At 47.0% G+C, this 13,080-nt stretch overlaps 1 protein-coding gene across 1 annotated transcript; it reads right to left on the bottom strand.

The window, feature by feature from the left end:
- Nucleotides 1–30: 30 nt before the first annotated feature.
- On the bottom strand, nucleotides 31–13,075 carry ninl (ninein-like). The gene is made up of 30 exons (XM_029835826.1): nucleotides 12,939–13,075; nucleotides 11,768–11,976; nucleotides 11,593–11,689; nucleotides 11,314–11,513; nucleotides 10,343–10,388; nucleotides 10,127–10,221; nucleotides 9,900–10,034; nucleotides 9,136–9,312; nucleotides 8,747–8,883; nucleotides 8,409–8,549; nucleotides 7,643–7,817; nucleotides 7,205–7,315; nucleotides 6,766–6,852; nucleotides 6,059–6,215; nucleotides 5,598–5,666; nucleotides 5,245–5,369; nucleotides 5,084–5,164; nucleotides 4,828–4,955; nucleotides 4,610–4,747; nucleotides 3,194–4,420; nucleotides 2,402–2,506; nucleotides 2,185–2,254; nucleotides 1,949–2,116; nucleotides 1,762–1,878; nucleotides 1,551–1,664; nucleotides 1,154–1,300; nucleotides 932–1,078; nucleotides 768–860; nucleotides 543–697; nucleotides 31–144 (listed from the first exon to the last, which is right to left on the bottom strand). The coding sequence occupies exons 2-29, from the start codon at nucleotides 11,954–11,956 to the stop codon at nucleotides 626–628; spliced, it is 4,548 nt and encodes a 1,515-aa protein (XP_029691686.1). The 5' UTR covers nucleotides 11,957–11,976; nucleotides 12,939–13,075; the 3' UTR covers nucleotides 31–144; nucleotides 543–625.
- Nucleotides 13,076–13,080: the final 5 nt, after the last annotated feature.

Raw genomic sequence — 13,080 nt, forward strand, 5'->3', positions numbered from 1 at the left:
TGTGGTCAGGCCAGCTGAGGGAGAACTGACCTGCTCTTTGAGCAGCTGGACCTTCTCCTGCAGGACCATCTGGACCCCTTTCAGCCTGGTCTCCAGCTCCTGCACCCTCTGCTGCAGGCCCATCAGCGCCTTCTCATACTGATCCTGAACACAAAGAACTCTGACATCACACCTGTGAATCTGCTGGTGGACGCCAATGAGAGTCCTGTAGCTCATTTAAGGTTTATATCTAATAAATATAAAGATTAATAGAATTTTGGACCTAGAGCATACACCTATCATGGGCCTTATACTTTTAATATTAGCTTTATGACATAAGTTTGTTTTAAATATGATCCTGCATCATAACAGATTTATTAAATGTTTAGGTTTGATGGCACCTTTTTCTCTGTAGATTCTCTTTGGCATTATGCTAATTAATGCTAGCATGCGTTAGCATACATCAGAAATTTTTAGCAAAATTCCGATGTGGCCCTTTGTACAGAAGTCTGAAAATACTCTGGCGTTTGCAGAAGTTCAACTGAATAAAAAAGGTAATTTACCTGCTTCATGTTTATCTGGGAGCTGCTCTGCTGGACACGATGCCTCAGAGTCTCCTCCAGCTGCTGAGTCCTCTGCTCCTCCATCAGACGAGTTTGCAGCTCCTCCATTTTTCCTCCGTCTTCTCCCTTTGCTGTAGCACCTGGACCAGACTCTGCTGCAGGTGACAAGACAATATAATTGGACATGGATATCTCGTGACACGCTGTCTCAGGTCAACTCCTTACCTGCTCCTCAGCCTGGGTCAGCGCCATTTCCAGCTCCTTCAGTCTGGTCTTCAGGCTCTGGACCTCAAGACTTTGGACCTGCATCTCTGATAGCTGAGGATTCGAAAAGATTATTTAAACCAGTTTGTGAGCAGAGATTAGTCCAGTTTGAGCAGTTTGAGTACTTGGCTCTGAAGCTGCTGGTTCTGGTCCAGCAGTTTGTGTGACTCCTTATGCAGAGAGGAGATCTGGTCCTCCTGCTCTACTAGAGCCTGATGGTGCTCCTCCTTTTCCCTCACGAGCTTCCTTATGCTGGTGTGGAGTTCCCTTTCCTGTCAGAACAAACAGAACCCTCCTCAGCCTGTGTCTCATGGGCCAACCAGTAACCTATGATACTTCTATCCTACCTTGTCCTCAGCATCGTGCAGTCTCCTCCGTAGCTCCGTAACTTCCTGCGCTTGGCTGAGTTTCTCCTGATTGACAGCTTGGAGCTGAGAGCGAAGGAGCTCCGAGTCCGTCTCCAGAGAGAGCAGCGATTGGTGCAGCTCTACCACCTGACCAAGACACAGGTCACATGACAAGTGAGCCGCAGCGGTGGAACGTCTTTCCAGACCTGCTGCAATACCACCCACTAAGCCGGGGGCAGTGTTGAGCACTGCAGTTACCAGTAACAAGCGAGACCAGTGGTAAAACACCAGGAAAGCTCTGACAGGCAGGTGGGACCTGGTGTGACACCGTTGTCCCCACAAACTACAACATAAATGAGCCTTGAAGGGGAATTTTAACTCCAGTCTGACTCGTGACCTTGTTGCTCTGCTCCTCAGTTTCTCTCAGCAGTCGCGTCTTGTCATCTTCCGACCACTGCAGTTTCAGAGTCATGCTACTAATCTCCGCCTCCAGCGCCGACACATGAACCAGCTGCAACAGAACAGCGGTACGTGGGCAGAGTGAGAGACGTGTAGCAGATTCCAGAGCGGCAACAGCCACCGATGGCACATTTGGTGGCGTGACGCACCTTCTCCCTGTGCAAACCGAGTTCCTTCTCCATCAGCTGCTTCTCCTGTGTCCACGCCACATGCTGCTGCAGCTTCTCTCGTTCTTGCTGTAGCGCCGCGTCCTGCAGGCGCCGCACCTGCGACCATGGCAACGACATTCAGAGCAACATCATAACCTCGTAAAACAGAACAAACATGTCCACTCACAGCAGCGCCCTCCTCCTCCTGTTCCCTGGCGACCGTAACAAGGCGCTCCTGAAGCAACCGGACCGACTCTTGGTCCCCACGGAGACGGGCACTCAACTCCGCATTGTCTTTGCTGAGCTGCAGGTTTCTATTGCTCAGATCCAGAACCTCCTCCCGATACCTGGAGTTCTACAGAGAGTGGTTCAGTGACTCGGCATCCAGCAGCTCACCAACTCAGTGACTCGGCAATGACAAACCTCCTCATGTAGCCGCTCTTCTTCGACTCGGCTCCTTTCATTGGTTCTTTCCAGCTCTTCCAGTTTCCTCCTGACAGACAGGAAATGGTTTTATAACCAAACTATAGGTCAAATTTACAGCAGACTTAGCTCAACATCTGACAGCGTTTTCATGTGCAACAGCAATGACATCATTCCAAAATGTGGGTGTGACATCACTGAAATCCCCCTTCCTCACCTCTTCTTGGCAGCATCATCCTCCATGCTTTGGACTTCCTGCTGCATGACCCTTAGTCGCTCCTGAAGAGCTCCGTTCTCTGACCGGACCTCCTCCAGACGAGTCCTGAAGCCACCAGACCAAAACAGATCAGACCACAGTTTGGCACAGGAATTCTTCAGAAGCTCCCATTTAAGGGTTTTCTAAAAACTACCTCAGTTTGCTTCAAAACCTGGTTTTGTTTTTACACGGATGACATTACAAATGGAGAAAACTCTTAAAATGTAAAATATTTTCTTAATTCTTTGAGTTAATACAAGTTATTATTGTAAATTTAATTTTTACAAAAAATCTCCATCAAATGAAATGTCCAGTAAATAAAAAAAACGTAATATAAAATAGAAAAGGCAATAAAATAAATTCAGGGAAGGTACGAGCATTAAAGGAGGAAAACCAATCTGAGTAAGGATAAATCAACACACAATCACAGTTTCTTACTTTAAATGTTTAACATTGTGTTGCATTTACTGGAGGTATTAATTTCTGTATCAAATATTAGCCTAAATCTAAATTCTGGACAAATGAGAACAAATCACAGGATGGTGTCATTCAGTGAGGTCATGCAGTGGTCGCTGGGTTAGCAGTCAGGTGAGGGGTTAAAGCAGGTTAGTTTGCAGCAATGCATTGTGGGTGTTTCCAGATTATCTCATGGTTTCAACTGTGGCAGAAGATGGGGGTTAATCATCATCTGGACCAGGCACTGGGACCAGGATTTGGTTCTGTCATGCTCCGGTAGTCTCATGCTCCACAAACCTGTGTGGACTGGTTGGGTCCACCACCTCCTCCAGGGCCAGGACAAGACCCTCCATCTCCACCAGCTGCCGGGTCATCCTCTGCTTCTCCTGCTCAAAGTTATCCTCTGCCAAACGCAGATGGTTTTTGGAGTCCAACAGGACCTGCTCCAGGTGAAGGACTTGCTTTTTGGCCCTGCCCAGATCTCCACTCTTTACCTCCAGCTGGTCACTCAGCTGCTGAACCTCCCTGAGGAGTGACTCAGAGGAGGTGCGGAGCCAATCCGCCTCACTGGTTTTGGCATTAAGCTGTGTCCTGAGGTCCAGTACCAGGTTTGAGGTCTGGTTGAGTTGGCAGCTGACCTCCCTCAGGTGTTCTCGGAGTGTGCAGATCTCCTCCTCCATCTCTACGATCTGGGTGGAGAGCTGGTCAGCCAGCCCTGCATAGGTCTGTTTTTCCTGTCTCAGGTGACCCACCTCCTCTTTTTCCTCTTCCAGGCCTCCCTGTAGCTTTAAGCTCCTGGCCTGTTCCTCCTCCAGTGTCTTCTCCACAGTACTGTGAGCAGTTCTCATCTGGTCCAGCTCCTCAGAGATCTGGTCCAACTGCAACTGCAGGGTGTCCACAGCCATGGCCTGATCCTTCAGGTCCTGGATCAGTCTGTCTCGGTCCGCCTTCAGAGAGTCAAGCTCACTGGCTCTGCTCCTTATGGTCTTCTGCAAAGCCTCCAGCTCCTCCTCCAGGGAGGAGGCAGTGTGTTGTACGACAAAGTCAGAGAGGCTGCAGCTGTTGGTGTGCATGTTCTCCAGCTCTGCTCTCAGCCGATACACCTGCTGTAAGAGGTCCTGTTCTCTACCCTTCAGAAGCTGTAGCTCCTCCTCCTCTAAGCTCTTCTCCTCTATAAAGGCGATGCTCTCCTCTAACTGAGCACAAGCCTCAAGCAGTCGAGCTTCCAGTTCAGAGGCCTGAGCGCGGGACTCTTTCAGTTCTTCCTCCACCCGACCACAACGCACCCTGAGTGCCTCTACACTCTTCTCTGATTGGCTGATCTGCAGGTTGGAGGTCTGGTTGGCCTCCTCATGTTGCTCCACCACTCTCGTCTTCTCCTGCTCCGACTGAGTGAGCTCAATCTCCCATAATACCCTTGCCTCCTGCATCCGTTGGCGTTCACAGTGAAGCTGGTGGAGGAGGCGTCGCTGGCTGTCGGCCTGCTGCAGCTCCAAGTGAGAGCGCTGCTGCTCCGCCTTCTCCCTGTTCACAGTGGGCATGACTACGTATCGTGTCATAAACCACCTGACACTTCCTCTTACCCATGAGCATCCTGTCCTATCCACACCTGCATCTTTTACTCTGAGGAAATGCTGAAAATGATTATCTCTCATGGAACTATTTCTCCCAACTTCTTGCCCCCCCCCCCCTTTCTCTTACACCACCACCTACCTCAGCAGGGACACTTCCTGGTCCATCTTGAGCTTAAGCTCCGCCTCCAGCTGGTCCTTCTCAGAGCTCAGCCTCTGGACCAGGTTACCGATCTCTCTGGCAAAGTTCTGCTCCATCTCTGCACGTTCCCGCTGCATTCTGCGAAAACAGCAACATCACCTAGCGTCAGAAAAGAACTGCATAAGTGAATGTTCACTGTGGTTTTTTGTGGCGCTTACTTGCGCTCCTGCTCACTGTTCCAGCCTCCTCCTCCATGCTGAAGCTGCAGTTTGCCAAGCGCCTCCTGCAACTGCTTCACCTCCTGCTCTACCTGAAGTTTCTGCTCCTCCAGCTCACTGATCTCCAGCTGAGAAATGCTACATTGCTTCACCATTACTTGCAACTTTAGACCTCAAAGTTCTTTATCATGTTACATTCAAACACCAGTTTTACCAAAGTAATTTTATTATATGATACGTGTGGCTGAGTTTTTACCTTGAAGGTCTGACAGATGTCTTTGCGTTCAAGCTCCATGCTCTGACGCATCTGCTCCAAACTGCGCTCATAATAGTTCACCTGGAATAGGGAGATTAAGAGATTTTTACATTTGCATTCAACATTCCACCATGCCCTCTGTACTACTGCAGGTGTTTTACCTGCGTCTCCAGCTGGATACGCAGCTGCTGGAGCTCCTGGTCATGTTTCCGCTTCAGCTGCTCCAGAGCCATTTCAGTCTGGATGCTGACAGCCGGTCCAGAAATGTCGTCCAGGGGGCAGACGGCTGCAGAGCAAAAAGGTCTCAGTCCGCCATCGTTTCTGTTTACATGTACATGCAGTTCCTAAATGACCATCAGAAGGCGCTGCTGGCAGAGTGGGTGTAATAGGTGGGTATTCTGTTGAAACACCTTCCACAACCATTGTTCCACCTACAATTCATGAACTTCATAGGTGTTCCACTGGTGAGCATGAGGTAAACTCCTTCTTACTTGTATGTATATGTGCGTCTCACCTTCTTTATCATCTGGCTGCAGTTTCTTCTTGATCTGAGGAGATGATGTGCGTTTCACATCCGACAAATCTGAAAAACAAGAATAGCTATGAGACATGATGCGTTTAATGGTGAAGGTGTGTGTGGGTGTGGGTGTGTTTTCATTTGGGGTGGGTGGGTGTGTCCATTCCAGCGGAGCAGATCAGACCTGTTCAACAGGAACGACTTTCTGGAGTTTCTTGCTACCTACTCTTTTAAAATTGTTTTCAGATTCTTCCAAAACTGCATAATGCAACTGTTTCCCTGTTGGAAATTATGGCTGATCACACAAAAAGGATCACTAGGCCTGAATCTGGACCTGACTCCAGACTCACTGGAGGTCACCGTGGAGAAGGCAACCAGGGCCAAAGAATGGTCTTTCTGTGATTTATCCTGACTGGTTGCTCAACAGACACACACACAGACACGGTGCTGATGTTTACCAGAGTCTGACTCGATGCTCGCAGACAGTGCTGGTTGAGTCCAGTTCAGAACAGCAGCAGCATCCCCTCCAGAGGCTCGCCTGGATTTTCTGTTGCTCCTCTGACTCGTCAGCAGCTCCAACTCCGAGCTCAGTTCATCATTTCTGTCCCGCAGCTCCTGAACACATCCAACAACACTCCTCCTCATTCCTGTCCCTCCTCCTCAGGTAACACCTTTTCTGTCCATTCCTTATCTTACCCACCCACAATACATCAGTCCCAACAGATAGAATTGAATAGAATATAATAGAACATTATTTCTTATTCACACATGCACTGATGTGAGCAAATTTGAACAAAATTTCTTTGCATTAAAGAACTCTGTTCAGATACTTGTGTCCCACCTCAAACAGCAAAACTTTTCTCACCTTGATTTTCTGTTGAAGCCATACGAGGCGTTCAAACGCACACACAAAACAGAAATTACCGGTACAACTCTTCACAGCCTCTCAGCATTTACCAATTTAGCATATTACGCCTGAGAACAAAGTCAGGATTGTGGTCCTTGAGGGCCACAATCCAGCTGGGTTTTCTGTCCTACCAGGCTGAAAATGCAATCAGTGGGATAGGAAACCTGGCTGGATTGTGGCCTTCAAGGACTGGGTTTGGATATGCCTGGTCTAAAATAAATGCGCAAACTGGCTCACGCACACACAAACAACACTTACTCGGCACTGCTGCTCATATTCTTTGATGAGGTCAGCAAATCGTTCATCAAGACTCAGTCCACACCCGGCAGAGTCCAAATTGCCAAACTGTTGAACAAAGGCAGCATTAGCTTTCATATTGACGAAAGGTCAAAAGCAGTCTTTCAGTCAGAGAGGAAAATGAAGTCAGAGTGGAAACTGTCATCAATAATACAGGAAACCACCTGACACCTGTGGTGTGTGTGTGTGTGTGTGTGTATGTATGTGTGTGTGTGTGTGATAGGTGTGTGCGTTACACTGGTTCACACTGGTTTATAGTATAGTATAGTATAGTATAGTATAGTATAGTATAGTATAGTATGCCCCTTCCCCCCCCAGGAATATTAGGAAGCTGGAACCACAATAATAATAATAATAATAATAATAATAATAATAATAATAATAATAATAATAATAATACCTTGTCATTGAGCAGCTGGTCCAGGTCATTCTGAAGTCTGCTGACAGAATTCTGAGCATCTGTCAGCTGCAGCTTCACCACCTGCAGCTCCTGCTCCAAACCCACGTTCTCCTGATCGTAAAAGGTTCACACATGTTCACCCAAACTCATCAGGATATCAAATCTTACAAAACAGCTCCTGTTTCCAAGGTCTCACTGAAGAACACATCAACGTTTCATCCTCAGGTCTTGTTTCAATAAAATTTGTCTTATTGATTCATTACAGATTACTTGATTTTAGCCATATCCTGTTCCTGTCCACTTCCTACAGGAAGTGAGGTCATTTAAGACACCTCTGGTTATTGGGATCAACTCAGATACTGAATCGAGAGTATAGAATTTCAAGTATTTAAAAAGAGGCACAGGAAGTCGTACAGAGAGCCATGAAGGTGAGCTCACCTGTGCAGTTGCATGGAGCTCCTCCTGTAGCGCTGCTTCCTGTGCCCGGAGAAGCCGCAGCTCCTCCTGCAGGGCACCGCGTTCCCGCTCCACCTGCAGCAGCAGGATGTCGCTTTCTTGCTCCACCTGACTGCGCACAGCTGTCAGCCTATCACGGAACTCCTGTTCCAGGTCCCTGCCAATCACAGAGCACACGTCAACCACAGTCCCACCTTTGTATAAGTAGTGGGGGAGGGGCTTATAGATCAATATCTGCATTACAGAGGACCAAAACCATCAACGGAGTTCTCACGAGGGAGGCAAGACAGAGATTCGACCGACCTGATGTGATAACCAATACTCACCTGCTCCTGATGGTTTATATTGATAAGATTTTTGTTATCGTTTTGTTTAAACTTTTGAAAGGAAACAAGATACTATGTAATCATGTGACCCGAGTGTAAGAAGGGGTGAGCTGTTGTAAAAATAGATGGATACCAATTCAATCAATTAACATAACTTATTGTATTTTTTTATCACAATGATTTTTCCAGGCAACTTCCACATTCACTTATAATAAGTATACGTCACTGTGTTATCTCTGCAGAAACACCAATGACTCCATGTTGATAAGACAGGATAAGACATTATACTTAAAGCTGGATGTAAAAGCACCACCCACAGATTCACAAGGTGTGGGCTTGCTAGCATCACCCTCCAATCTGTACCACTTTGACTGCAATTGGGTTGTTTTATGTATGTATAAACATGAACATGAGAGTCTGACCGAATCCGGCTCTGGTTGAGGTTCTCCATGCTGGCGTGGCGATCGTCCACCTCGCTGACCAGCTGCAGGTTCCTCTGATCGGCGTGATCCAGATCTGCCTTCACTTTGTCCCTCTCCCTGGAGGCCTGCTCTGCCAGTACCCTGACACACACACACACACACACACACACACAGTGTAACTTTATAAACGCCACCAGTGGTTGGATGAGATCTGACCTGGGTTGGAAAATCCAGGCAGTCAGGGGTCTTCAACTAACCGTTAAGGGCCAAACCAAATCAATCATCAAACCAAACAACACTTAGCTGTAGCCGCAGACAGACAGAGAGAATCTATTTACTGCAGGTGCTGGATCTCATTCTTGTAGGAGATGAGTGCCGCCTGGTGGATTCCATTTCCACTGACCAGCAGCTCATTGTCCAGCGCCAGAGTGAGGTCGACCAGGCTGAGACGATCATCTAGAGAGAAGTCCAGAGTCTGAACAATAAGTTAAAAAAAAGAAGAGACAAAGATAAATATATTTTTAAATTCATATGACTGTAGAAAGGATGGAACTGGCACAAAAAGTAAGACAATCTAAAATCAATACAGTAACAAATTAAACAAGTGATGTTTGACCCAGATTATATGAAAATGGATCTATGTTTAGTAGTCCACACACAAACACTCAATAAAAATCTGGGTTTGCACGAGTGGCTGCCATAAGCGTCACCCATGAGCTGCGCTAACCTGCAGGATCTCTCGGCTGCTCCTGATGCCCTCCTCAGTCCAGAGAGTCACGACCTGCTCGGGGCTGCAGCATCCTGTCCCATCGTCCAGCCGACTCAAGACCCTCTGACCCACCGTGGCCATCAGCAGAGATGGTGTGGTGGAGCGACCCGAGCACTCTTCCAAGACTTCCTGAGACTTCATGGACAAAAGCAGAGTCAGAGCATTGTATTAACTGTCAGAGCTCTAACAGACTGGTGTTGTTGGTAGGTCACGCTGGAAACTTTAATCTGGATTAACCTATGCTGACTTACAGCCGTGTGGGAACAGAAATCTCACGGACACAAGTTCAGGCTTTCATTAGCAACTGGATAAAAACGTCACCTGAGTCAAGCAGGGAGTATGGCTGGAGTATTTGTTTCTGTCTGAGGTGACCCATGTTAACAGCCTGTAGCTTGAGATCAGACCTGTGCAGTACATGATATTACGTGAGCTAGCTGCTATCAGCTAGCACCTGCTAACAGCTGATGAGCCTGATGGCTGCCAGCTGCAGTAGAGACACCTGTGACACATTCAGGGACTTCCTGTAAATTCAACTGCAGTTGAATCTAAAAATTCAGAGCTAAAATTAAACAACATGATTCACGTGGATTTATGTTATAAACAACATTACACACAGTTTGGGACATTTGAATTAATTGAAATACTTAATGTGAGCAATGACTTCATCAGTCACAGGGAATTCATTCAGCATGAAGGTGCATTATGTTAAATGTGGATCTGACCCTATGTGGCCCCCTCTTCTGGTCAAGAGATCGTGAAGGAGTGGAGCTGGATAAGGGGTGGGAGTCTCTCATAATGTGGAAGTCCCTTTTGCTGATGCTTGTGTCCAGATCAGAGTCCAGCTTCTGGAGCAGTTCCTGGGGAAATTTGTATGAATTGTTCTTGTAATATTATCGTGAACCCCTAAATAATCTAACAATGTTGGTCTTTTGTGTGCAGCGGCTCTCACCTTTGCATTTACCGGTTCCAGATCAAGGTCATCATTAACCATTTTCACGCCTCCTCCATTTCCTCTCAGCTCTGCATCCTCCTCCAGCCGAGGGCCTGCAACACACAAACCTGGATCTAAAACTTGCTGCATGACGGATAAGAGAAATAATACATATTGAGTGTTTTCTCAAGGAACACCACTGTGTGTCTGTGTGTGTGAAACAGAAGAACGTACCATCTGACTTCTCCTGATTGGCTGGCTCCACATCAGACTTCAGACTCTGCAGAGACAATGTGAAACATTCAGTCTGTGTGTGTGTGTGTGTGTGTGTGTGTGTGTTTTGCAATGCTAACAAACCAGTGATCAGAAGGAATTTCTGAGCATTCATTACTTCAGCCAGGCTGAACATTTTGTACGTGTGTGTCTGTGTGTCCATGTGTGTATGCGCATGCATGCGTGCGTGGTTAAGCTCTTTATGTAACAGAATACATTTTGACAATGTGAAGTAATTCCAGATATTTCTGGACGAGAGACAGCCACAGAGTGAGAGAGGGTGCTGCGGTATTAACCTCGGGTTGTCATGGAAATGAGTTCCATGAAAATGTTTTGCTTTACCAGTTAGTAGCGTGACTTTTGCCTGCTGGACTGAGCTTTTTTTCACAGATGGTTCACATTTAGTAAGCGTGATGAATCTGAGGAGGTTAAACCTTCGTCCGTATTCAAACAAAGCAGATCCAGAGCAGCTCCCCGTTTCTGCCAGCAGACATTCCTGAAAATACCACTTCCTGAAAAACGCCACAAACCTCAAAACCTCTTCAAAACACAGGCCTCTGTCAAATCCCCCCCACGCCCGCCGCTGCTCCACCTCCCTCAGGTACTCACACGTCACAACCAGCAGGACTGAGGCCACCTCAGACATGAAACTGGACCCGATGGTTCTGCTGGACATTTGAACTGAGTGTTTTGATAAAACCAGTGACACAACTGAAACCACTTTGATTCTGCGTGATTCTGCAGAGACCCGGCCCAGCACCGAGCTAGAGAAGGTTTGAGGACAGACTTGTTACATTGTGTTGTAATATCAAATGTTTCCTGGGGAAGCAATAGTGAGTCCAATATACAATAGAAAGGGTGAAATATCGCCCCCTATCGGCCACAGATTATCTTCCTGCGACTTTAAAAGGAAGGAAAGGACGATATCTGACCTCAATGCTCTCCAGTGATGTGGAGCGTCTGAGTTTAGCTCTGCGGATGCCTGATGGGGAGAGGTCTGAAGATTCTACCCCAGGTGGTCCAAAGTCCTCAGATCCCTGGGACAAAGCGCTCTCCGGCTTGTCGGGGCGGGAGCGCCGTCCATAACGCTTCTTTCCCTTCACAAACTTTGGCTTCACCTCTTCAGGAATGACTGAGAACAGGTTTTTTTGGGGGTCACCCATGATCCTGAGCAACAACAGATGCACCAACACGTGGAAATTTGAGGTTACCTGGCTCCAGGTAGCTACTGTCATCCTCCGACGTGCTGAGGTCCAAAGAGCGAGACAGGACAGCCACAAATCCATCTTTAAACTCTTCAAAGTTCACCTGAAGACCAAACACAGCTCAGTGATGAAAACACGGGTACCGTTACTGCGTGCTGGTACGAGCTGCATGCACGTCTACCCTGCCACAGGCGCCACGTCTCAGCAGAGTGTCCAGCAGCTGCTGCAGGTGAGATTCCAGGTGCAGCTTCTGGCACAGCGCCGTCAGCTCATCCCTGTCCAGGAACCCCGAGGCTGATGAGTCGCAGCTGTCAAACTCCGCCCTCAGCTGGGAGATGTAGTCGCCGTGGTCATCGTCCTCCATCATCATGAAGCATGACGCTGCATCACCTGCAGATGCAGTGCAGAAAGTGACAGAACCTCTAAAGTGACACATGTTTCATTAACACACCGTAAACCCACTGCAAACATTTAAACATGCCTGGCACATGGAGCATTGTTGAAATATTGTTTGGTGGTTACTGATTCTTTGATTTATCAAATCACTTTTACTAATCAATAATTCAGTCATCACTGTGTGATTCTCTATGTGTTTTTGGAATGTCCCCATTAAATGATTGACAGAAGAAATTTGACAGTTTTGCCAAAACAGCTGCTGTTAAAACAAAATTAATGACCTGCCTCTATTAATGATTACAAGGCTCTGTTCTCAGATCTCTATACTTTTAAAATATATTCACCACACTTGTTTGCAGAAGTTTATCCGCAATTGCAGACAAGCGCCTCTTTAGAAGAAATTAAATTGTGTGTTTAAACTGTATGTTGAATGTTCTTGACTTCAGATTAATTATGTGATCGATATCTCGTGTAACCTCTGAAGTAGCTTCTGACTACAGTGAATTGCTGTTGGACTAAAATAACAATATTACAACCATTAAAATTTGGACTTTTAAGGTTAAATGAAAACATTCACAAGTCAGTTCTGCAGTTACAGTAAACTCCAGTACTGCAGACTCTGCCTCGTTACACTGTAGCTCGTTACACTGTAGCTCGTTACACTGTAGCTCGTTACACTGTAGCTCGTTACACTGTAGCTCGTTACACTGTACCTCGCTACAACTTCAGGTTCTCGCGAGGTGATGAAGCTTCACCATGGGAACGGAGCCGCAAGAGAACAAAGACTCGCAGTTTAAGGAGGAAAAACGCAAAACACGCACATAGACAACAAACCCATCAAAGGTGAAGAAGGCGCGTGCACTGGGGTTTTAGTTTGTCCAGTAACGATAACCTAAAGGGAATATTCACGGTTTAGTAACTTTAGTTAACTTTTTTTGACCGCGGTAAAAGTTCACCTCCTCCTCCGGCTCCTCCTGCGGCTCCTTTAGGGAGAACGTTACGGTTCCTCCATGGATGTTTCCCCGCAGCTCCGCATATCCTGCCGTTAAACCGACATGAAAGAAACAGGGTAACGGAGCATCAGCCTCGTGAAGTTAC

Source organism: Takifugu rubripes, chromosome 4, assembly GCF_901000725.2.
Source record: "Takifugu rubripes chromosome 4, fTakRub1.2, whole genome shotgun sequence".
Classification (NCBI taxonomy): domain Eukaryota; kingdom Metazoa; phylum Chordata; class Actinopteri; order Tetraodontiformes; family Tetraodontidae; genus Takifugu; species Takifugu rubripes.

Excerpts from the sequence above, each read along its gene's own strand:
- ninl (XM_029835826.1), bottom strand. The coding sequence starts at position 11,956 with ATGATGATGGAGGACGATGACCACGGCGACTACATCTCCCAGCTGAGG. Across the intron at positions 4,748-4,827 it reads AACAGTGAGCAGGAGCGCAA|AATGCAGCGGGAACGTGCAG; the intron begins GTAAGCGCCACA and ends CTGTTTTCGCAG. Across the intron at positions 1,079-1,153 it reads TGCACGATGCTGAGGACAAG|GAAAGGGAACTCCACACCAG; the intron begins GTAGGATAGAAG and ends TTGTTCTGACAG.